Source organism: Sinohyriopsis cumingii, chromosome 13, assembly GCF_028554795.1.
Source record: "Sinohyriopsis cumingii isolate HCF-2022 chromosome 13, ASM2855479v2, whole genome shotgun sequence".
NCBI lineage: Eukaryota > Metazoa > Mollusca > Bivalvia > Unionida > Unionidae > Sinohyriopsis > Sinohyriopsis cumingii.
This window is the reverse complement of record NC_142973.1, coordinates 6,659,569-6,685,619: the sequence shown is the minus strand read 5'-3', so window position 1 is coordinate 6,685,619 and position 26,051 is coordinate 6,659,569. Positions and strand designations below refer to the sequence as shown.

Here is a 26,051-nt window from a genome sequence, read left to right as displayed (position 1 = left end):
ACTCAACTATATCTTACCAACAGCAGTCGCCCAACATTCAATTACATCTCACCAACAGTAATCACCCAACACTCAACTATATCTTACCAACAGCAATCACCTGACACTCATCTATATCTTACCAACAGCAATCACCAAAACTCAACTATATCTCACCAACAGCAATCACCCAACACTCAACTATATCTTACCAACAGCAATCACCTGACACTGAAGTACATCTTACCAACAGCAATCACCCAACACTCAGATAACAAATAGCAACACTCAGTTATATATGGAGACAGTTTGGGCACACTGCTGTAGGTTCCCAAAGGGAACGTTTAATGATTAAATTTTTGTCACTGGCAAACATATAAAATTACATTATAATTCTTAACATGATCATTTAAAAATATATTTTGTTGCCCAGCCAAGCTTCCACACTGGGAAGAATGGTTGCCCAACATTAAATTTTAGTTGTTCCAGGGCAATGTACTTTTCTACCCATGCACATATGGACATATATACATTACTGTGGGTACATTTTCACAGCTGGGTTGCTTGTTATATAAAGAATTTGTTCAGATTGCTTATAGAGATATATTGTGTAATTCCATACCTTGTCAGATATTACAATAAAACAGACTCTGAAAATGCTTTCTAAAATGAATATGTTACGCACCTACCTTCTATGATTCTTTTTCAGCATTGTTTTAAACGTTGGCTTAGTTGTTTAAATCCTTGGCCTAGCTGTCCATTGAAGCTAGCACCAGTCCAGTTTGTTTCTCTTATACTACTGTAGTCTGCCTCTAGTCTTTTATGGATCATACCCCACATCCTTTCTTCAAAAGTATTCATGTGACACAGTTACAGTCTACCTGAGGATTATTTAATCCCTAATGAAACGTTATTAAATTTTAAGCCAAACCTTGTTCTGTCAGGGCAAACATATTTGATTTGGATTAATGTTTTATGTATATTTATTGACACAAAGATTATGGTGCATATCTGGAATGGTTTCCCAATGATTCAAGCTCAGCAAGCTTATTTTGTCATGGACAATAAACAGCTTACAGATTCAGAATAAACACTAAAGACAAAATGAAGAAAATGTCTGGATTCCTACATAGTAGAATCACTAGGGGTAATTTACAATCATAAGTGTTGTTAATTCATAAGCTCCTATTAACGAGCTACTTATGTTCATTAACTGATTGACTGATTGATAAATTAATGTTATAATCACATATATGATCTCCAACTGTCTGTTTTATTGGTCATCTTTTTTCAATGAATATACTAATATCCTCAGTCTTGATCAATGTGATTTGAAGAAAATAAAAACATTTATAATTTTAATCCTTGCTGAAGCATATTTCATTTTGTAATATGTTTACTACTAATTCCTTTTCTAAAGGAGGTGAGGAAAGTCATGACAACTTGCTTTGAGAAGTGTAAAATGTTTGCTGTAACAACTTTGGCCCTTCCACCACTTGGATGTGGACGTCTTCATCGATACAACGAGGATTCTGTAGTGGAGGCAATGCTAGAAGAAACACTGAAGCTTGCATTGGGTACTCCTGGACAAATAAGGGTATGAGTAGTGATGATAGCCTTCTGGCATTTAGGTTTTACCTCTGTTTGTAACTTATCAATTCAAATTCTATCTAGATTTAATCTGTCTGTTTTAGGGGCTATCTAGATTTAATCTGTCTGTTTGAGGGGCTATCTAGATTTAATCTATCTGTTTGAAGGGCTATCTAGATTTAATCTGTCTGTTTTTTGGGCTATCTAGATTTAATCTGTCTGTTTTAGGGGCTATGTAGATTTAATCTTTCTGTTTGAGGGGCTATCTAGATTTAATCTGTCTGTTTGAAGGGCTATCTAGATTTAATCTGTCTGTTTTAGGGGCAATCTAGATTTAATCTGTCTGTTTGAGGGGCTATCTAGATTTAATCTGTCTGTTTGAGGGGCTATCTAGATTTAATCTGTCTGTTTTAGGGGCTATCTAGATTTAATCTTTCTGTTTGAGGGTCTATCTAGATTTAATCAGTCTATTTGAAGGGCTATCTAGATTTAAGCTTTTTGTTTGAAGGGCTATCTAGATTTAGTCTGTCTGTTTTTGGGGCTATCTAGGTTTAATCTCTCTGTTTGAGGGGCTATCTAGATTTAATCTTTCTGTTTTTGGGGCTATCTAGATTTAATCTGTCTGTTTTTGGGGCTGTCTAGATTTAATCTGTCTGTTTGAGGGGCTATCTAGATTTAATCTGTCTGTTTTAGGGGCTATCTAGATTTAATCTGTCTGTCTGAGGGGCTATCTAGATTTAATCTGTCTGTTTGAGGGGCTCTCTAGATTCAATCTGTCTGTTTTAGGGCTATCGAAATTTAATCTGTCTGTTTGAGGGGCTATCTAGATTTAATCTGTCTGTTTGAGGAGCTATCTAGATTTAATCTTTCTGTTTGAGGGGCTGTCTAGATTTAATCTGTCTGTTTGAGGGGCTGTCTAGATTTAATCTGTCTGTCTGTCTGAGGGGCTATCTAGATTTAATCTGTCTGTTTGAGGGGCTATCTAGATTTAATCTTTCTGTTTGAAGGACTATCTAGATTTAATCTGTCTGTTTGAGGGGCTATCTAGATTTAATCTGTCTGTTTGAGGGGCTATCTAGATTTAATCTGTCTGTTTGAGGGGCTATCTAGATTTAATCTGTCTGTTTGAAGGGTTGTTTAGATTTAATCTTTCTGTTTGAAGGGCTATCTAGATTTAATCTGTCTGTTTGAAGGGCTATCTAGATTTAATGTTTGTTTGAGGGGCTATCTAGATTTAATCTTTCTGTTTGAAGGACTATCTAGATTTAATCTGTCTCTTTGAAGGGCTATCTAGATTTAATCTGTCTGTTTTAGGGGCTATCTAGATTTAATCTTTCTGTTTGAAGGGCTATCTAGATTTAATCTGTTTGAGGGGCTATCTAGATTTAATCTGTCTGTTTGAAGGGCTATCTAGATTTAATCTGTCTGTTTGAAGGGCTATCTAGATTTAATCTGTCTGTTTTAGGGGTTATCTAGATTTAATCTGTCTGTTTGAGGGGCTATCTAGGTTTGATCTGTCTGTTTTTGGGGCTATCTAGATTTAATCTGTCTGTTTGAGGGGCTATCTAGATTTAATCTGTTTGAGGGGCTATCTAGATTTAATCTGTCTGTTTTAGGGGCTATCTAGATTTAATCTGTCTGTTTGAAGGGCTATCTAGATTTAATCTGTCTGTTTTAGGGGCTATCTTGATTTAATATGTCTGTTTTAGGGGCTATCTAGATTTAATCTGTCTGTCTGAGGGGCTATCTAGATTTAATCTGTCTGTTTGAGGGGCTCTCTAGATTCAATCTGTCTGTTTTAGGGCTATCGAAATTTAATCTGTCTGTTTGAGGGGCTATCTAGATTTAATCTGTCTGTTTGAGGAGCTATCTAGATTTAATCTTTCTGTTTGAGGGGCTGTCTAGATTTAATCTGTCTGTTTGAGGGGCTGTCTAGATTTAATCTGTCTGTCTGTCTGAGGGGCTATCTAGATTTAATCTGTCTGTTTGAGGGGCTATCTAGATTTAATCTTTCTGTTTGAAGGACTATCTAGATTTAATCTGTCTGTTTGAGGGGCTATCTAGATTTAATCTGTCTGTTTGAGGGGCTATCTAGATTTAATCTGTCTGTTTGAGGGGCTATCTAGATTTAATCTGTCTGTTTGAAGGGTTATTTAGATTTAATCTTTCTGTTTGAAGGGCTATCTAGATTTAATCTGTCTGTTTGAAGGGCTATCTAGATTTAATGTTTGTTTGAGGGGCTATCTAGATTTAATCTTTCTGTTTGAAGGACTATCTAGATTTAATCTGTCTCTTTGAAGGGCTATCTAGATTTAATCTGTCTGTTTTAGGGGCTATCTAGATTTAATCTTTCTGTTTGAAGGGCTATCTAGATTTAATCTGTTTGAGGGGCTATCTAGATTTAATCTGTCTGTTTGAAGGGCTATCTAGATTTAATCTGTCTGTTTGAAGGGCTATCTAGATTTAATCTGTCTGTTTTAGGGGTTATCTAGATTTAATCTGTCTGTTTGAGGGGCTATCTAGGTTTGATCTGTCTGTTTTTGGGGCTATCTAGATTTAATCTGTCTGTTTGAGGGGCTATCTAGATTTAATCTGTTTGAGGGGCTATCTAGATTTAATCTGTCTGTTTTAGGGGCTATCTAGATTTAATCTGTCTGTTTGACGGGCTATCTAGATTTAATCTGTCTGTTTTAGGGGCTATCTTGATTTAATATGTCTGTTTGAAGGGCTATCTAGATTTGATCTGTCTGTTTGAGGGGCTATCTAGATTTAATCTGTCTGTTTTAGGGGCAATCTAGATTTAATCTGTCTGTTTGAGGGGCTCTCTAGATTTAATCTGTCTGTTTGGGGCTATCGAGATATAATCTGTCTGTTTGAGGGGCTATCTAGATTTAATCTGTCTGTTTTGGGGCTATCTAGATTTAATCTTTCTGTTTGAGGGGCTGTCTAGATTTAATCTGTCTGTTTGAGGGTCTATCTAGATTTAATCTGTCTATTTGAAGGGCTATCTAGATTTAAGCTTTCTGTTTGAAGGGCTGTCTAGATTTAGTCTGTCTGTTTTTGGGGCTATCTAGGTTTAATCTGTCTGTTTGAGGGGCTATCTAGATTTAATCTTTCTGTTTGAGGGGCTATCTAGATTTAATCTGTCTGTTTTTGGGGCTATCTAGATTTAATCTGTCTGTTTGAGGGGCTATCTAGATTTAATCTGTCTGTTTTAGGGGCTATCTAGATTTAATCTGTCTGTCTGAGGGGCTATCTAGATTTAATCTGTCTGTTTGAGGGGCTCTCTAGATTTAATCTGTCTGTTTTAGGGCTATCGAGATTTAATCTGTCTGTTTGAGGGGCTATCTAGATTTAATCTTTCTGTTTGAGGGGCTGTCTAGATTTAATCTGTCTGTTTGAGGGGCTGTCAAGATTTAATCTGTCTGTCTGTCTGAGGGGCTATCTAGATTTAATCTGTCTGTTTGAGGGGCTATCTAGATTTAATCTTTCTGTTTGAAGGACTATCTGGATTTAATCTGTCTGTTTGAAGGGCTATCTAGATTTAATCTTTCTGTTTGAGGGGCTATCTAGATTTAATCTGTCTGTTTTTGGGGCTATCTAGATTTAATCTTTCTGTTTGAGGGGCTATCTAGCTTTAATCTGTCTGTTTTTGGGACTATCTAGATTTAATCTGTCTGTTTGAGGGGCTATCTAGATTTAATCTGTCTGTTTTAGGGGCTATCTAGATTTAATCTGTCTGTCTGAGGGGCTATCTAGATTTAATCTGTCTGTTTGAGGGGCTCTCTAGATTTAATCTGTCTGTTTTAGGGCTATCGAGATTTAATCTGTCTGTTTGAGGGGCTATCTAGATTTAATCTGTCTGTTTGAGGGGCTATCTAGATTTAATCTTTCTGTTTGAGGGGCTGTCTAGATTTAATCTGTCTGTTTGAGGGGCTGTCAAGATTTAATCTGTCTGTCTGTCTGAGGGGCTATCTAGATTTAATCTGTCTGTTTGACGGGCTATCTAGATTTAATCTTTCTGTTTGAAGGACTATCTAGATTTAATCTGTCTGTTTGAAGGGCTATCTAGATTTAATCTGTCTGTTTTAGGGGCCTATCTAGATTTAATCTATCTGTTTGAGGGGCTATCTAGATTTAATCTGTCTGTTTGAGGGGCTATCTAGATTTAATCTGTCTGTTTGAAGGGTTATTTAGATTTAATCTTTCTGTTTGAGGGGCTATCTAGATTTAATCTGTCTGTTTGAGGGGCTATCTAGATTTAATCTGTCTGTTTTAGGGGCTATCTAGATTTGATCTGTCTGTTTGAGGGGTTATCTAGATTTAATCTTTCTGTTTTAGGGGCTATCTAGATTTAATCTGTCTGTTTTTGGGGCTATCTAGATTTAATCTATCTGTTTGAGGGGCTATCTAGATTTAATCTGTCTGTTTTTGGGGCTATCTAGATTTAATCTGTCTGTTTGAGGGGCTATCTAGATTTAATCTGTCTGTTTGAGGGGCTTTCTAGATTTAATCTGTCTGTTTTAGGGCTACCGAGATTTAATCTGTCTGTTTTAGGGGCTGTCTAGATTTAATCTGTCTGTTTTAGGGGCTATCAAGATTTAATCTTTCTGTTGGAGGGGCTGTCTAGATTTAATCTGTTTGTTTGAGGGGCTATCTAGATTTAATCTGTCTGTTTGAGGGTCTATCTAGATTTAATCTGTCTGTTTGAAGGGCTATCTAGATTTAATCTGTCTGTTTGAGGGGCTATCTAGATTTAGTCTGTCTGTTTTTGGGGCTATCTAGGTTTAATCTGTCTGTTTGAGGGGCTATCTAGATTTAATCTGTCTGTTTGAGGGGCTGTCTAGATTTAATCTGTTTGTTTGAAGGGCTATCTAGATTTAATCTGTCTGTCTGAGGGGCTATCTAGATTTAATCTGTCTGTTTGAGGGGCTATCTAGATTTAATCTTTCTGTTTGAAGGACTATCTAGATTTAATCTGTCTGTTTGAAGGGCTATCTAGATTTAATCTGTCTGTTTTAGGGGCTATCTAGATTTAATCTGTCTGTTTTTGGGGCTATCTAGATTTAATCTGTCTGTTTGAAGGGCTATCTAGATTTAATCTGTCTATTTGAGGGGCTATCTAGATTTAATCTTTCTGTTTGAAGGACTATCTAGATTTAATCTGTCTGTTTGAAGGGCTATCTAGATTTAATCTGTCTGTTTGAGGGGCTATCTAGATTTAATCTGTCTGTTTTAGGGGCTATCTAGATTTAATCTTTCTGTTTGAAGGGCTATCTAGATTTAATCTGTTTGAGGGGCTATCTAGATTTAATCTGTCTGTTTGAAGGGCTATCTAGATTTAATCTTTCTGTTTGAAGGGCTATCTAGATTTAATCTGTCTGTTTTAGGGGCTATCTAGATTTAATCTGTCTGGTTGAGGGGCTATCTGGGTTTGATCTGTCTGTTTTTGGGGCTATCTAGATTTAATCTGTCTGTTTGAGGGGCTATCTGGATTTAATCTGTTTGAGGGGCTATCTAGATTTAATCTGTCTGTGTTAGGGGCTATCTTGATTTAATATGTCTGTTTGAGGGGCTTTCTAGATTTAATCTGTCTGTTTGAGGGGCTATCTAGATTTAATATGTCTGTTTGAGGGGCTCTGTAGATTTAATCTGTCTGTTTTAGTGGCTATCTAGATTTAATCTGTCAGTTTTAGGGTCTCTCTAGATTTAATCTATCTGTTTTTGGGGCTATCTAGATTTAATCTGTCTGTTTTAGGGGCTATCTAGATTTAATATGTCTGTTTGAGGGGCTTTCTAGATTTAATCTGTCTGTTTGAGGGGCTATCTAGATTTAATGTCTGTTTTAGGGTCTCTCTAGATTTAATTTGTCTGTTTGAGGGGCTATCTAGATTTAATCTGCCTTTTAGGGGCTATCTAGATTTAATATGTCTGTTTGAGGGCTATCTAGATTTAATCTGTCTGTTTTAGGGGCTATCTAGATTTAATATGTCTGTTTGAGGGGCTGTCTAGATTTAATCTGTTTGAGGGGCTATCTAGATTTAATCTGTCTGTTTGAGGGGCTCTCTAGATTTAATCTGTCTGTTTTAGGGGCTATCTAGATTTAATCTCTTTGTTTGAGGGGCTATCTAGATTTAATCTGTCTGTTTTAGGGGCTATCTAGATTTAATCTGTCTATTTGAGGGGCTATCTAGATTTAATCTGTCTGTTTGAAGGGCTATCTAGATTTAATCTGTCTGTTTGAGGGGCTGTCTAGATTTAATCTGTCTGAGGGGCTATCTAGATTTAATCTGTCTGTTTGAGGAGCTATCTAAATTTAATATGTCTGTTTTAGGGGTTATCTAGATTTAATCTGTCTGTTTATATGTCAGTCTTTCCATTTGAGATGCTTGATTGTAAGATTGTGCAACAGTGCCTCAGCAAATTTGATAGGTACAATTATATTGACATATAAATGACCAGTTTAAATTTTCAGGCCACATTGCTCTATTTTAGGTTTCACATTTTTCTATTATATGTTACACATTTTTCCATTTTCTTTTACACATTTTTCTATTTTCTTTTACACATTTGTCTTCATTTTTCCAATTTTATTTTACACATTTTCAAAAGAAACTTTTCAGGACAAAGGTCTTATTAGTAGGATTAAGAGCAAGATCACTTGAGGTAGACAGATGAATTTTTTGCTAAGCATATTTTTGTTTATAGTCAGGTGACCTACTTAGATTTTCAGGTCATTACATTCATTTTTAAAGTTCTACAGTTCTAGCTTTCCTGACTTAACTGTGTACATATCTTGTCCCATATACACCTCTTCCACAATAACAACCGGGTCAATAAACATAGACTGCACTATAAGTGAGAGTGCAAATTATCAAGGGACAGCCATAACAACATGAAATGATGCCATCCTTGCTGGACCTTGAGACAGCCACCAAAGGGGGTGGGGTACAAATGGTCTGTTTAATGGCTGAATACTCATTTCTAAATCTCATTGGGAATAATTGTCAATAAAGCACATTATCTATTGAAGTTATGTATTTTTATGTATTAAAAAAAAGACATTTTTTTTCAAGATGCGCATCCGCTGAGATTGTTAACATCATACCAGATGGTTTCAACAATCCTTCCCGTGTATGCAAAGACGTATATTACTTCACTGCTTTATGTGGTTGGTGAGTAGTCTGGTTCCCTGATCCATATGTTCCTTCCTTTGCTTTCTACTATTGTGGAATGCAATGCCATTACCATAAGAACCAGGGAACCAGCCTATTTACTGATTTAAATTCAAACAAGATTACTTTTGTTTAGAAAAATGGACCATTTAGTTCATGAAACAGGCTTCAATGTCAAAACTGTCTAAATGCCAATTCAGGAATTACAAGTTAACTACAAACTCTGAAACTAGCTTCTCACTAATAAAACGTATATGTGAACCAGATTTTTATTTAATAAAGTATTCATTTTGCTTGATTGTCTCTCAATCTTTGATCACATTTGTGAATGAGTATGCTAATTTGAGGTAGTTCAATCATATTACATTCACAAAAGAATTAAAGGAGTTCAGCTGATCACTTGAAATGAGTTAACTTGACACTACTGGGGCTGTTTGCACTTATGCAGATACACATACAGGTAAATCATTACCAGATTTTGTATTAGTTGCACCCTGATAAACAAGCTGATAGCATTCTGTCATTGATTTTAAGGTCAGAGGTCATGATGTAGGTTTCCAACTGTATTAACTTTTAAGTATGATGACACAAACAAGCTTGAATAGAATTTTATCTAATTCAGTTTGTGTACATATCTAATGAATATCCTGAATGATGACACAAACAAGCTTGAATAGAATTTTATCTAATTCAGTTTGTGTACATATCTAATGAATACCCTGAATGATGACACAAACAAGATTGAATAGAATTTTATCTAATTCAGTTTGTGTACATATCTAATGAATACCATGAATGATGACAAAAACAAGATTGAATAGAATTTTATCTAATTCAGTTTGTGTACATATCTAATGAATACCATGAATGATGACACAAACAAGATTGAATAGAATTTTATCTAATTCAGTTTGTGTACATATCTAATGAATACCATGAATGATGACAAAAACAAGATTGAATAGAATTTTATCTAATTCAGTTTGTGTACATATCTAATGAATACCATGAATGATGACAAAAACAAGCTTGAATAGAATTTTATCTAATTCAGTTTGTGTACATATCTAATGAATATCCTGAATGATGACACAAACAAGCTTGAATAGAATTTTATCTAATTCAGTTTGTGTACATAACTAATGAATACCATGAATGTATTTGTTTCTACTGCCTTAAAACATGAGTGATAGATTTAACCAGACTTAGCACATAAGTGTATGCTGACCTCTGAGAAATATTGAATAATTTTGTATCCATGATATCATGTCCAATGTTAACAGCCATGACCATTAACCTTACAGGTATCTCATGAATATTTTATGTCAGGCATGTAAGAAATATTTTGTTTCAGAATTTCATATGTTGGAGTTTTTCAGATATAGCTTAAATAATCAACAGTTAAAAAGAAAAGTTAGTTTTCGATTCTTGGAAATTCATTTTGGCTGGTATGGGATCAGTCCTAATGTGGAAATATTTCTTGCATCTTTACAATATAAAATGTTGTAGTATCTGGAGTGACAAAGACAATTTTGAACATGAAGGTTTCAAATAATTTCTGAGAGCCATAGCAATTATTTTCATGCCAGCAATATATATGTATTGAAACTCCTCAGAGCCAAAACCTCAGTGTACCTAAATCCTATGAAGACTGAATATTTTGCAGTCCCAAACTTTTCCTTCTTACACACACACACACACACATATATATATATATATATATATATATATATATATATATATATATATATATTCACATACAGTGAAACTCCTCATAAACAAAACCATCCTATACCTGAACTACCTCATAAAATAATTTAATAAACACTTCGGAAAAGTCATAGTATCTTACATCTGTGAAATCCTCACTAAACTGAAAACTTCTGAAAACTCAGATGTTTGGGGGATCCTAGGAGATTTTTGTTTTGAGGAGTTTCACTGTATATATATATATATATATATATATATAATACAAGAAGAATGCAAGCAAGAAAAGTTTTCAAAAGACAATAAAAAACCTTGAGCGACACAAGCAGGTCCATTGTTTGAACATAGCTGACATGCCAAAGCTTAATATTTACAAAAATCAGTGGAAATTAGCCAAGTTGAATTTATTACAGGCCTGTAATGGGGAAAAGTGCTTGCATATAATCATGAGTATATATTGTCCGAGGCCTTCATTATCATAACGATATAGAGCAATGTCGTAATTTTCTGGAAATGACTTGTATGTATGATAAGGTATACATATAAAGTTATGCATATAACTGTATGCATATAACTGTATGCATGTAACTGTATGCATATAACTGTATGCATGTAACTATGCATATAACTATGCCTGTAACTATGCATATAACAGTATGTATATAACTATGCATGTAACTGTATGCATATAACCGTATGCATGTAACTGTATGCATATAACTGTATGCATGTAACTGTATGCATGGAACTGTATGCATGTAACTGTATGCATATAACTGTATGCATGGAACTGTATGCATGTAACTGTATGCATATAACTGTATGCATGTAACTGTATGCATGTAAAGCTATGATAAGTTTACGGTGAAATAATGAATAATGTATTCAGATGCTAATGAAAATTATAGTAACACTTCAGAAAGTCAAATCGCTTAGAATGATAGTAACAGTATAGATTTTTTTCAGGGTTTCAGACATAAGGATCTATGCACCAAGACAGAACATGTTTTTAAAGATATGATGGATATTGGAATAAGGCATGTTTGGGTCATCAAAGTTTTGCTATATTTTTTTTTCTTTCCAGAAAGTGTCAGTTGTTGTTTATGACCAGGATTTGTGCCAAAAGTTTTTAAATAAACTGTCTTCTCTTGAGATCTATGCAACTCCAAGCCATCCATTTTTGGATCTGTCAAAAGTCAGTTTGGAGAAAAAAGATGTTTTTAAGAAACAAAATGTCTTTGATGACAGGTGGGACCGGTACCTATTTGATCATGAAGGTGATTCCAAGAATACACTTTTACTGCATTCTGAAAGCTCGTCTGCATTTCTTCATGATCAATCAAAGAAACATAAGCAGGGCGGTCATTCATCTGAATATCAGGGTATTTATCTTTCTAATGTTTAGCTTTCAGACATCTCTTTTGTTGTATTAATTCCTCATCTCAAAAGTGGTAGCATATAAGGTGTTATCCTTGTCTGTCCATCTGTCTGTGTGTCTATCACACCTTGGGGAAGTTTTGTGTTTAGGTCCATCTTCAGGTACTCTGGTGACAGCATTTTTTTTCATTGAACACATTTCTCCATGGATCATGATGGGATTGGAGAATATGGAGTGGATTTGAAAAATTCTCAACATGTTGCCACTTTGCAAACTTGTAGAGTTACAGCATAATGCAGGTGGAAATTTGCCTCCTATGCCATGCATTTATTGACCATCCTTATGGAGCCATATTGCTAAGTTGCAGTGGCAAGCTGTTGTAAAAGGGTAGCATACTCTGAAAATTAAGAACTACTATAGCAAATCATTTTCCTTTTATTTGCTATAATTTTAAAATTTGAACATTGTGGGAAAAAGACATTATTATGTTTTTGTCACAAATACCTGTCTTTAATAATTTATCATTAAACAAAATTGAAGATTTTTCAAGTATACAAGCTCGATAGGCATTTTTTTAATCATTTGAAGTTCAGAATTTTAATTGCAATTCTTGATTGCTAAAAAGCAGCTGATGAAAATGGTAGTGCAACACATAGGCCAATAAACCATCTACTCCCCCAAGATGATATTGATTTTCAGTTTATGGGCTGATATCACCTATTCATTAAAACCTGTGCATCTATACAGCCAATTTTGGCTGCACACATCAGTGTACACTTACCAGCACATCTCGTGGCTGTGAAGCTGCCATTGGCTGAAGGGTTCTTTTGGTGATATGTACATTATATTTCTGGAGCAAATCCAATGTTTGGTGACTTGTAATCCATGTGGAATAACACAACCCTCTTTCCTGTGGTCAATTTGAATTGTGCACTAGATATTGCTGTTACCATTTAACAGTGTCTGAAGTGTATGCAAGTTTGTTCTGGAAAGATTTGTTGTAGCAAAATTGCACTTTTTAATGAACAGGTGACATCAAACCCATATATTGTCCATCAGTATCAACACAGATTGTTGGGTTGATTAATTGTACTATGCAACACACTGATTTTGCCAAACATGAATGTTCACTATTTTAAGTTAATAATGATTAGGAAAAAAAATTAAAAATGAAACAAGGAGAAATACAACAAAAGTGGAACACATAGCAAATAAAGGATTTAAGAATGGATGATAAATGAGTCAGTACAGTCTAAATAACAAGAAAGAAGAAAATTAAGAACTAGAGATTTCAGTATGAACTAAATTTACATATATTTTATTCACAGAATTCATGTTAATTAGCTTTACATTTTTATACAATAATACAAATAGTTATTTTGGATCAGTATCTGGTCAGAATGTGTAGTTTTAAAGCACACAAACTTTTAGCAAGAAAGCTGCATAAATTTGCTGCTAGCTAATGCAGTAACAAGCTTTTGTTGTTTTTGTTGTTGTTTTTGTAGTGTTTAAAGCCATTTTTCAGCACAAGATAGGCAATACATGGCGGCCAGTATAACTGGTGGAGGAAGAACCCTGGAAAACCCCGGGAAGAACCATCGACCTACAAGAAGCTACTGTCAACCTTTCTCACATACCCACGTTAGCCGAGTCTGAGACTCAAACCCACACAGACAGAGGTGAGATGGCAGTGATCCGGAATGGTGATTGCTTTAGACCACTCGGCCACTCATGGCCCCAACAAGCTTTTGAATGTTTATAATACCATGTTGTGAATTAAGCATTCATAATGGTTGATTGCATTGTGTCTGCGATAGATTTATGACTCTTCAAAGCCAAATTATTGAGCTTCTATCAGGAAAGGATAGAAACTGGATCCTAATGTCTGATGTCTGGCTAAACTTAAGACTGTCAAATTACACAGGTGCATGCAGAATCTGAAACATTTTTGTTTCAACAGCAGTCGTCTATGGGTCAAATTTGTTTTATATGCACAGCAATAAAAATAATTATTTCATAGAGTTTGTGGTTGTAATTAATAGAGGATTCTGGTCATAATATATATTATTAATTTGTATTATATTAGAATGTAAATTTAAATGAATATGAATGTGTAAAAATTGGAAAAAAAATTCCTGCAGTTATAATCATTAAAATAGGTGATAATAATTCCATTTCTTGTAATTATTATTTTCTGCATTAATGTTTTAGTGATTTATCTTTGTTGTTCATTATATCAAGTGTTCATTCTTCAGGCAGCTAGAATTTAGTCACATCAACCCATGTTAAACAGAACTGTTTTGTTTTATGTTCAGAAAGAGAAAGAACTGCAAATAATGCTTTTAAATTGGGTGCTACAAAAGAATCAGCTGTGACAGTGAAAGTTTTTGCCAAAGACAAGCAGACATGTTTAGAATGTGTAAAGAATCTAGCTAAAGAGATGAAGGAAAATTACCTGTTTGAGAGTGGACCAGTCAGAAAAAAACATAAACTGCCACCAGAAGATAAAAAGAAAATAAAGGATATACTGTCAAAGCATGAAACAAGTGTTAAACAGAAACAAGGTCTGTATTTGGGTTATAATAATAATACAAATCATGTTTTTTAATATATATTTTCAACATGGACTTATTTAATATGATCCATACCAATACTTTTAAGTTTTTCTACTTTATATAACATCAGTAGTTTAAACAGACCACACCTTCTTTTAATCCTACCATGTAAAAGAGTCCTGGATTGTATAATTGTCTATCTGTTCATGCATCACACATTAGTGTATACCTTGTATCTCCTTAACCCTTTGGGGTCTCTTCTTGATATGGTTTGTATCACTTTTAGTTAATGAATTTAGTTATAAGAATAATCCCCATATTTTTTGCGTTATTGTGTCCATCCATCCTTTTATTAAGTCACACTTTTCTGGCTGATCTCTCCAGAATGGTTTTAAATTTCCTTATAGAAATCTTCATGCTTTTGTATCATGACATATGTCTCTCATGCAAGACTTAACTTTGTCAGATGAAAACTTTTGGAGTTATGTCCCCACTTTTAAAAATTTTGTCCATCATTTTGGTACTATTTGTGGTGAATACCTCCGTAACCTATTCCCATATTTTTTATTTTTATCATGACAAGAGTTTGTATCTCATATTAACTTTGGTTTTGTCAGGTTATAACTTTTAGAGTTATCTCCCCATTTTTAACAATTGCCGCTTCATTTCTCCTTAAGCATTTAACATATTTTTATAAAAATTGGTATATCAATTTTTCATTAGTAGGCAGTTTATCTTGTACAAGAATTGGCTCTATCTGATCATCATTTTAAGAGTTATCCCAATTTTTAAAAAGAAATATCCCTTATTGTCCATTCATTCCTCTCCATCACATTGAAGAACTTTCATTTGTCATTATCTTCCAAAATGTTTCAGATATCTTCATAAAATTTGACCTGATTTGGATCATGTTAGGAGTTAATGCTGCTTATTTTAAATGAGATTTGTCAAATTTGTATGTTTTGAGCAGGGGTATTGTGTATGCACATGCTTACTGATATGATTAGTATATGAATGGTGAAAACTCCCCATGTGAGGGAATAGCTGTTGCTTATACTTTTATGTTCCATTCATAAGCAGCCTGTCTTATGCAGTGATATGACAACACTGTTGTCCCCTAAGGCAAGGTGGAGGTAATTTTAAACTTTGATTATCATCATAGTTGGTGAGGCAAGTTTTGTTATATGACATTTTAAAAATGTTTTAATGAATTATGCATTTATATTAACAAGGAAGAGAATAATTCTGCAGAAGCATGGTTTTGACAAATTTGTCATATGAATATTGTTTCTTACAAATTTTTACTGTTTTAGAAGGAGAGAAAATCAGTGGCTTTGAAAATAATAAATACCATGTCATTTCAGCATATTCATTATTTTTTTAAAGCAATGTCATTTCAATTTATTCGGTACTTTATTTAATACCTTGTCATTTCAAGTTATTGAGTATTTGATTGAAAATAATATGAAATTTCAAGTTATTCAGTATATAATTGAAGACCATGTCATTCCAAGTTATTCACTGTTTTAATGAAAACCAACATCATTTCAAGTTATGCAGTACTGTATTGAATACCATGTCAATTCAAGTTATTCAGTATTGGATTGAATGCCATGTCAATTCAAGTTATTCAGTATTGGATTGAATACCATGTTACTTCAGGTTATTCAGTATTGGATTGAATGCCATGTCAATTCAGGTTATTCAGTATTGGATTGAATGCCATGCCAATTCAAGTTATTCAGTATTGGATTGAATGCCATGCCAATTCAAGTTATTCAGTATTGGATTGAATGCCATGCCAATTCAAGTTATTCAGTATTGGATTGAATACCATGCCAATTCAAGTTATTCAGTATTGGATTGAATGCCATGTCAATTCAAGTTATTCAGTATTGGATTGAATGCCATGTCAATTCAAGTTATTCAGTATTGGATTGAATACCATGTCAATTCAAGTTATTCAGTATTGGATTGAATGCCATGTCAATTCAAGTTATTCAGTATTGGATTGAATGCCATGTCAATTCAGGTTATTCAGTATTGGATTGAATGCCATGTCAATTCAGGTTATTCAGTATTGGATTGAATGAGATGTCAATTCAAGTTATTCAGTATTGGATTGAATGCCATGCCAATTCAAGTTATTCAGTATTGGATTGAATACCATGCCAATTCAGGTTATTCAGTATTGGATTGAATGCCATGCCAATTCAAGTTATTCAGTATTGGATTGAATGCCATGTCAATTCAGGTTATTCAGTATTGGATTGAATGCCATGTCAATTCAAGTTATTCATTATTGGATTGAATGCCATGTCAATTCAGGTTATTCAGTATTGGATTGAATGCCATGCCAATTCAAGTTATTCGGTATTGGATTGAATGCCATGTCAATTCAAGTTATTCAGTATTGGATTGAGTACCATGTTACTTCAAGTTATTCTTTATTTCATATCAGTATTTGTTAGCTCCCTGTTGCCAAGACAATGAAAGAATAGAAACTACAGGTAAATAGTAAGACATGAATAAAGACTAAAATGATCCATTTGCTTTTTTTTCTATAGTTATGAAGGGTGAATACATCCTTAAGGGATGGAAGGAGGAAGTTTATGCTGCCCATAATGCGATCTTGAAGGTTTTGTCCGAGTCAAGTGAAACCACACAGAATAGAAAGTCTCAACACAAACGTCCATCATCAAATTTCTGGATGTTTAAAGCATTTGAACAACCTGAAACTCCAGAATACTGGAGTGTGGGAAATAATGTTATTAAGGATTTGATTTCCAAAGTTGTGGGTAGGTTTTCAGGTATGAAGTAATGGAAGTAATGTTATGCAAGATGTCATTTCCAAATTTCTGGGTACATTATCCAATATGGAATATGGGAAGTAATGTTACACAAGATTTGATTTACAAATTTCTGGGTACATTATCCGATATGGAATATGGGAAGTAATGTTATTCACAATTTGATTTCCAGGTTTCTAGGTACAGTATCAGGTATGGAATATGGGAAGTAATGTTAAGCAAGATGTCATTTCCAAATTTCTGGGTGCATTATCAGATATGGAGTATGAGAAGTAATGTTACACAAGATTTGATTTACAAATTTCTGGGTGCGTTATCATTTATGGGGGATAGGAAGTAATGTTATTTACAATTTGATTTCCAAGTTTTTGGATGCATAATCAGGTATGGAGTATGGGAAGTAAGACTGTTCAAGATCTCATTTCCACAGGTTTCTGGGTACAGTATCAGGTATGGAGTATGGGAAGTAATGTTACACAAGATTTGATTTCCACATTTCTGGGTAAATTATCAGATATAGAGTATGGGAAGGTAAATGTTATTCAGGATTTGATTTCCATGATCTTAGATGAATTTGGTTTTGAGCAGCAGCCAGACATATTAATGTCCTGCATATGATTGGTACAGCTTAGCTTTTACCATTCTCAAGGTCATTTATCTCTGATAAGATTCAGATGACTTGATATGCAAATTTATATCAAAAAGATCTCCATGCATATTAATAAGGTGATCTTGCATCTGATTGACTGAGATTGTTACCACTATAAAAGCCATATTTTTCTGATCAGATTTTGCTTCAACTTAATATATAAGCTTACATCATGAAGTTTATGTGATCTGATACTGTGAAGGCAAAATTATGTTAGAGTTAAACTTTGTAAAATACACTTTATTCCTTAACGACATCCAAGTTTGGTTTCAATAACTGCAGTTCAGAACTCCATGGAGATCCAATACTTCTTGCTAGATCTCTCAGTTCAATGTAGTCTTTATATTTTTTAAATTCATGTGGTGGCAGCAGTCATCTCTTCAGCTTAAGGCAATACTCAGATTGAAATGACATGATGGCCAATGAATGAATTTATCACCTTTCCAAGTTTTCCTTCAACATGGCTAAGCATCTGAATATCCTTTTTAAATTCTTTTGTGCTGATAATGTTGGGATTTTTTAAGATGATTTCCCATGGCCTTCAAGGTTCTTCACTTGTTGGATGACTTTTCCAGATTATGATATAATTTTAAAAACAAAACCTTGATCTCACGGGTGTTTTGCATAATAAACATACATATATAAAAGTGCCTGAGGTACCTGCTATCAAGTTTGTCTGGTTCTCTACCTATTTCCACTCAGTTTATATCAACATCCAGATCTAGACTTAAAACATGGCTGCAGACCAGTTAATACCAAGATTAGATTACAATGAGTGTATTTTCATGCATTTGCCCATTGCTTTGTAGACCCGTAATTTGAAGCTCATTTCTAGAAGCCTTATGTTAAAATCATAAGTTTTGGCTGGTCTTTCATGAACAACATCCATGTATATTGATGAGGTGATCTCTCATCTGATTGGCTAAGCTTGCTAACACTTTAGTTGCATTTTGGGACAAAGAATTTGATAAAAATTGTCAAGTTTCTCATATAATGAAGATTTTAAACGAGTCCAATAATGAATGCCGTCCATACTTGTTAACCAGATGATTTTACATCTGACTGGCTGCACATTAGTGTCTGGTTACCTTTCCAGAGCCAAGGATCATTACAAGATTTTGATTATATTTGGTATATAATCTTATAGACTTTCAAGATCCAGGTCAATTTTGATAATTAGAGATCAGTTCTTCTTAAAGAGGTGATCTGGTATGTGATAGGTTGTTCTTGTTTTTCACTCTGGATTCCATATTTCAGATCGATTTTGATCACACATTGTACACATAATTTAGACCATCAAGATCTCTGAAGAATTTGATGATCAGCAACACCAATACATATTTATAATTTCTTGCCTGATTTGTAAAGTTTTTTGTCACTCTGGAGGGTTTATTTTTAAAAGAAAACAAAATTGATCAACCTGATTTTATAGGCTTTTATCAAATGCTTGGATGAGTTTGTGCAGCATCCGTTAAATGGGGTACACATTTGCATCTGATTGGTAGGGCTTGTTAGGACTCCAGTGGCCATATTTCTGATTTCTGACTAGATTTTGAATAAAGTGTGACTCTTTGTATTATCAGCATGATCAACACATAAAAATCATTATGACATCCAATTTTCAGAGTTTGTTACCTTCCTAGATGTTGTATTTCTAAACAGATTTTGATAAATTTTGGTTACAAAATGATCAAGATCTGGATGAATTTGATTATGAGTGACATCTATGAGTGACATCTGTGAATTTGATTATGAGTGACATCTATGCATTTGATTATGAGTGACATCTATGAGTGACATCTGTGAGTGACATCTATGAGTAACATCTATGCATTTGATTATGAGTGACATCTGTGAGTGACATATGAGTGACATCTGTGAATTTGATTATGAGTGATATCTATGCATTTAATTATGAGTGACATCTATGAGTGACATCTGTGAGTGACATCTATGTGTGACATCTGTGAGTGACATCTATGAGTGACATCTGTGAATTTGATTACAAGTGACATCTATGAGTGACATCTATGAGTGACATCTGTGAGTGACATCTGTGAATTTGATTATGAGTGACATCTATGCATTTGATTATGAGTGACATCTATGAGTGACATCTATGAGTAACATCTATGCATTTGATTATGAGTGACATCTGTGAGTGACATCTGTGAGTGACATATATGAGTGACATCTGTGAATTTGATTATGAGTGATATCTATGCATTTAATTATGAGTGACATCTATGAGTGACATCTGTGAGTGACATCTATGTGCGACATCTGTGAGTGACATCTATGAGTGACATCTGTGAATTTGATTACAAGTGACATCTATGAGTGACATCTATGAGTGACATCTGTGAGTGACATCTGTGAATTTGATTACGAGTGACATCTATGCATTTGATTATGAGTAACATCTATGAGTGACATCTATGCATATAATGACACATTTAATAATCCAGTTAACTGAGAGCCAGGTGAGAGTACATCTTTTCATTTATGATAGGATGGGTCATTTTCTAGGTCAGGATGTCTTAGTACTTAATGCCAATTTATGATAAGGTGGGTCCTTTTCTAGGTGAGAATGTCTTAGTACTTAATGCCAATTATGATAAGGTGGGTCATTTTCTAAGTGAAAATGTCTTAGTACTTAATGCCAATTTATGATAAGGCAGGTCCTTTTCTAGGTGAGGATGTCTTAGTACTTAATGTCAATTATGATAAGGTGGGTCATTTTCTAGGTGAGCATGTCTTAGTACTTAATGCCAATTATAATAAGGTGGGTCCTTTTCTAGGTGAGGATGTCTTAGTACTTAATGCCAATTATGATAAGGTGGGTCCTTATCTAGGTGAGGATGTCTTAGTACTTAATGCCAATTATGATAAGGTGGGTCCTTTTGTAGGTGAGGATGTCTTAGTACTTAATGCAAATTTATGATAAGGTGGGTCCTTTTCTAGGTGAGGGTCCTTTTCTAGGTGAGGATGTTTTAGTACTTAATGCTAATTATAATAAGGTGGGTCCTTTTCTAGGTGAGGATGTTTTAGTACTTAATGCCAATTATGATAAGGTGGGTCCTTTTCTAGGTGAGGATGTCTTAGTACTTAATGCCAATTTATGATAAGGTGGGTCATTTTCTAGGCGAGGGTCCTTTTCTAGGTGAGGATGTCTTAATACTTAATGCTAATTATAATAAGGCAGGTCTTTTTCTAGGTGAGGGTCCTTTTCTAGGTGAGGATGTCTTAGTACTTAATGCCAATTTATGGTAAGGTGGGTCCTTTTCTAAGTGAGGGTCCTTTTCTAGGTGAGGATGTCTTAGTACTTAATGCTAATTATAATAAGGCAGGTCCTTTTCTAGGTGAGGGTCCTTTTCTAGGTGAGGATGTCTTAGTACTTAATGCCAATTATGATAAGGCGGGTCATTTTCTAGGTGAGGATGTCTTAGTACTTAATGCCAATTATGATAAGGTGGGTCCTTTTCTAGGTGAGGATGTCTTAGTACTTAATGCCAATTTATGATAAGGTGGGTCCTTTTCTAGGTGAGGATGTCTTAGTACTTAATGCCAATTATAATAAGGTGGGTCCTTTTCTAGGTGAGGGTCCTTTTCTAGGTGAGGATGTCTTAGTACTTAATGCCAATTTATGATAAGGTGGGTCCTTTTCTAGGTGAGGGTCCTTTTCTAGGTCAGGATTTTTAGTACTTAATGCCAGTTATGATAAGGTGGATCCTTTTCTAGGTGAGGATGTCTTAGTACTTAATGCCAATTATGATAAGGTGGGTCCTTTTCTAGGTGAGGATGTCTTAGTACTTAATGCCAGTTATGATAAGGCATGTCCTTTTCTAGGTGAGGGTCCTTTTCTAGGTGAGGATGTCTTAGTACTTAATGCCAATTATAATAAGTCGGGTCCTTTTCTAGGCGAGGGTCCTTTTCTAGGTGAGGATTTTTAGTACTTAATGCCAATTATGATAAGGCGGGTCCTTTTCTAGGTGAGGATGTCTTAGTACTTAATGCTAATTATGATAAGGTGGGTCATTTTCTAGGTGAGAATGTCTTAGTACTTTATGCCAGTTATGATAAGGTGGGTCCTTTTTTAGGTGAGGATGTCTTAGTACTTAATGCCAATTATGATAACGCGGATCCTTTTCTAGGTGAGGATGTCTTAGTACTTAATGCCAATTTATGATAAGGTGGGTCCTTTTCTAGGTGAGGATGTCTTAGTACTTAATGCCAATTATGATAAGGTGGGTCCTTTTCTAGGTGAGGATGTCTTAGTACTTAATGCCAATTATGATAAGGTGGGTTCTTTTCTAGGTGAGGGTCCTTTTCTAGGTGAGGATGTCTTAGTACTTAATGCTAATTATAATAAGGCAGGTCCTTTTCTAGGTGAGGGTCCTTTTCTAGGTGAGGATGTCTTGGTACTTAATGTCAATTATGATAAGGCGGGTCCTTTTCTAGGTGAGGATGTCTTAGTACTTAATGCCAATTATGATAAGGTGGGTCCTTTTCTAGGTGAGGATGTCTTAGTACTTAATGCCAATTTATGATAAGGTGGGTCCTTTTCTAGGTGAAGGTCCTTTTCTAGGTGAGGATGTCTTAGTACTTAATGCCAATTATAATAAGGTGGGTCCTTTTCTAGGTGAGGATGTCTTAGTACTTAATGCCAATTTATGATAAGGTGGGTCCTTTTCTAGGTGAGGGTCCTTTTCTAGGTGAGGATTTTTAGTACTTAATGCCAATTATGATAAGGCGGGTCCTTTTCTAGGTGAGGATGTCTTAGTACTTAATGCCAATTATAATAAGTCGGGTGCTTTTCTAGGTGAGGGTCCTTTTCTAGGTCAGGATTTTTAGTTGTTGTTGTTGTTGTGGGGTTTAACGCCATTTTTCAGCACGATAGGCTGTACATGGCGGCCAGTATTAATGGTGGAGGAAGAACCCGGAAAAGCCCGGAAAGAACCACCGACCCACGAGAAGCTACTGGCAGGCTTTCTCACATGCCCAGATTGGCTGAATCTTAGACTCGAACCGCCGCAGACAGAGGTGAGATGGCAGTGATCCGTAACGAAGAGCGCTTTAGACCACTCGGCCACTCGGGGCCCCAGGATTTTTAGTACTTAATGCCAATTATGATAAGGTGGGTCCATTTCTAGGTGAGGATGTCTTAGTATTTAATGCCAGTTATGATAAGGTGGGACCTTTTCTAGGTGAGGATGTCTTAGTACTTAATGCCAATTATGATAAGGCGGGTCCTTTTCTAGGTGAGGATGTCTTAGTACTTAATGCCAATTATGATGAGGTGGGTCCTTTTCTAGGTGAGGATGTCTTAGTACTTAATGCCAATTATGATAAGGTGGGTCCTTTTCTAGGTGAGGATGTCTTAGTACTTAATGCCAATTATGATAAGGTGGGTCCTTTTCTAGGTGAGGATGTCTTAGTACTTAATGCCAATTATTATAAGGCGGGTCCTTTTCTAGGTGAGGATGTTTTAGTACTTAATGCCAATTATGATAAGGTGGGTCCTTTTCTAGGTGAGGATGTCTTAGTACTTAATGCCAATTTATGATAAGGTGGGTCATTTTCTAGGCGAGGGTCCTTTTCTAGGTGAGGATGTCTTAGTACTTAATGCTAATTATAATAAGGCAGGTCTTTTTCTAGGTGAGGGTCCTTTTCTAGGTGAGGATGTCTTAGTACTTAATGCCAATTTATGGTAAGGTGGGTCCTTTTCTAAGTGAGGGTCCTTTTCTAGGTGAGGATGTCTTAGTACTTAATGCTAATTATAATAAGGCAGGTCCTTTTCTAGGTGAGGGTCCTTTTCTAGGTGCTGTTGTTGTTGTTGTTGTGGGGTTTAACGCCATTTTTCAGCACACGATAGGCTATACATGGCGGCCAGTATTAATGGTGGAGGAAGAACCCGGGAAAACCCCGGAAAGAACCACTGACCCACGAGAAGCTACTGGCAAGCTTTCTCACATACCCACTTTGGCTGAATCCTAGACTCGAACCGCCGCAGACAGAGGTGAGATGGCAGTGATCCGTAACGAAGAGCGCTTTAGACCACTCGGCCACTCGGGGCCCCCTTTTCTAGGTGAGGATGTCTTAGTACTTAATGCCAATTATGATAAGGCGGGTCCTTTTCTAGGTGAGGATGTCTTAGAACTTAATGCCAATTATGATAAGGTGGGTCCTTTTCTAGGTGAGGATGTCTTAGTACTTAATGCCAATTTATGATAAGGTGGGTCCTTTTCTAGGTGAGGATGTCTTAGTACTTAATGCCAATTATAATAAGGTGGGTCCTTTTCTCGGTGAGGGTCCTTTTCTAGGTGAGGATGTCTTAGTACTTAATGCCAATTTATGATAAGGTGGGTCCTTTTCTAGGTGAGGGTCCTTTTCTAGGTGAGGATTTTTAGTACTTAATGCCAATTATGATAAGGCGGGTCCTTTTCTAGGTGAGGATGTCTTAGTACTTAATGCCAATTATGATAAGGTGGGTCATTTTCTAGGTGAGAATGTCTTAGTACTTAATGCCAGTTATGATAAGGTGGATCCTTTTCTAGGTGAGGATGTCTTAGTACTTAATGCCAATTATGATAAGGCGGGTCCTTTTCTAGGTGAGGATGTCTTAGTACTTAATGCCAGTTATGATAAGGTGGGATCTTTTCTAGGTGAGGATGTCTTAGTACTTAATGCCAATTATGATAAGGCATGTCCTTTTCTAGGTGAGGGTCCTTTTCTAGGTGAGGATGTCTTAGTACTTAATGCCAATTATAATAAGTCGGGTCCTTTTCTAGGCGAGGGTCCTTTTCTAGGTGAGGATTTTTAGTACTTAATGCCAATTATGATAAGGCGGGTCCTTTTCTAGGTGAGGATGTCTTAGTACTTAATGCCAGTTATGATAAGGTGGGTCCTTTTCTAGGTGAGGATGTCTTAGTACTTAATGCCAATTATGATAAGGCGGATCCTTTTCTAGGTGAGGATGTCTTAGTACTTAATGCTAATTATAATAAGGCAGGTCCTTTTCTAGGTGAGGGTCCTTTTCTAGGTGAGGATGTCTTGGTACTTAATGCCAATTATGATAAGGCGGGTCCTTTTCTAGGTGAGGATGTCTGAGTACTTAATGCCAATTATGATAAGGTGGGTCCTTTTCTAGGTGAGGATGTCTTAGTATTTAATGCCAATTTATGATAAGGTAGGTCCTTTTCTAGGTGAAGGTCCTTTTCTAGGTGAGGATGTCTTAGTACTTAATGCCAATTATAATAAGGTGGGTCCTTTTCTAGGTGAGGGTCCTTTTCTAGTTGAGGATGTCTTAGTACTTAATGCCAATTTATGATAAGGTGGGTCCTTTTCTAGGTGAGGGTCCTTTTCTAGGTGAGGATTTTTAATACTTAATGCCAATTATGATAAGGCGGGTCCTTTTCTAGGTGAGGATGTCTTAGTACTTAATGCCAATTATAATAAGTCGGGTCCTTTTCTAGGTGAGTATTTTTAGTACTTAATGCCAATTATGATAAGGGGGGTCCTTTTCTAGGTGAGGATGTCTTAGTATTTAATGCCAGTTATGATAAGGTGGGACCTTTTCTAGGTGAGGATGTCTTAGTACTTAATGCCAATTATGATAAGGCGGGTCCTTTTCTAGGTGAGGATGTCTTAGTACTTAATGCCAATTATGATGAGGTGGGTCCTTTTCTAGGTGAGGATGTCTTAGTACTTAATGCCAATTATGATAAGGTGGGTCCTTTTCTAGGTGAGGATGTCTTAGTACTTAATGCCAATTATGATAAGGTGGGTCCTTTTCTAGCTGAGGATGTCTTAGTACTTAATGCCAATTTTGATAAGGTGGGTCCTTTTCTAGATGAGGATGTCTGCCCGTACAGAAAAATCTCACCAGTTCACATGAGCTGCTCATAAGCTGCACATGAGAACCTTGTTAGAAATGTATGCAGATTGGGTAGATTTTGCAGGCTCATGTATGCAGTTTGTTAGATCTTGTGAGCCAAGGAAAAACTAACCTGATTCTCACGTGAGCAGATTTTGCTCACGTGAGAATCTAAATTTTCACATGAGAAAGTAGAACTTAGAAAACATTATTTTCCATTACATACAACCATGTTTGAAAATAAGGCAGAGTTCTAATTTCTCACGTGAGTTATCACGTGAGAAACTTGGACTTTGATTCTGATTAAAGACTTATTTCAAATTTATTCAAAG

The 26,051-nt window shown here is 35.4% G+C and overlaps 1 protein-coding gene across 3 annotated transcripts in view; it reads left to right on the top strand.

Annotated features, from left to right (window-relative positions):
• Positions 1–26,051, top strand: part of LOC149784901 (uncharacterized) — a 141,406-nt gene that overhangs the window by 62,252 nt on the left and 53,103 nt on the right. For 2 of the 3 annotated variants that reach the window (XM_089978491.1, XM_089978493.1), the window contains exons 11-14: positions 1,400–1,576; positions 11,536–11,833; positions 14,145–14,393; positions 16,952–17,194. In XM_089978491.1, the coding sequence (XP_089834617.1) occupies positions 1,400–1,576; positions 11,536–11,833; positions 14,145–14,393; positions 16,952–17,194 (967 nt within the window). The remainder of the gene's footprint in view (positions 1–1,399; positions 1,577–11,535; positions 11,834–14,144; positions 14,394–16,951; positions 17,195–26,051) is intronic. The other variant, XM_089978492.1, reaches the window with a different exon arrangement.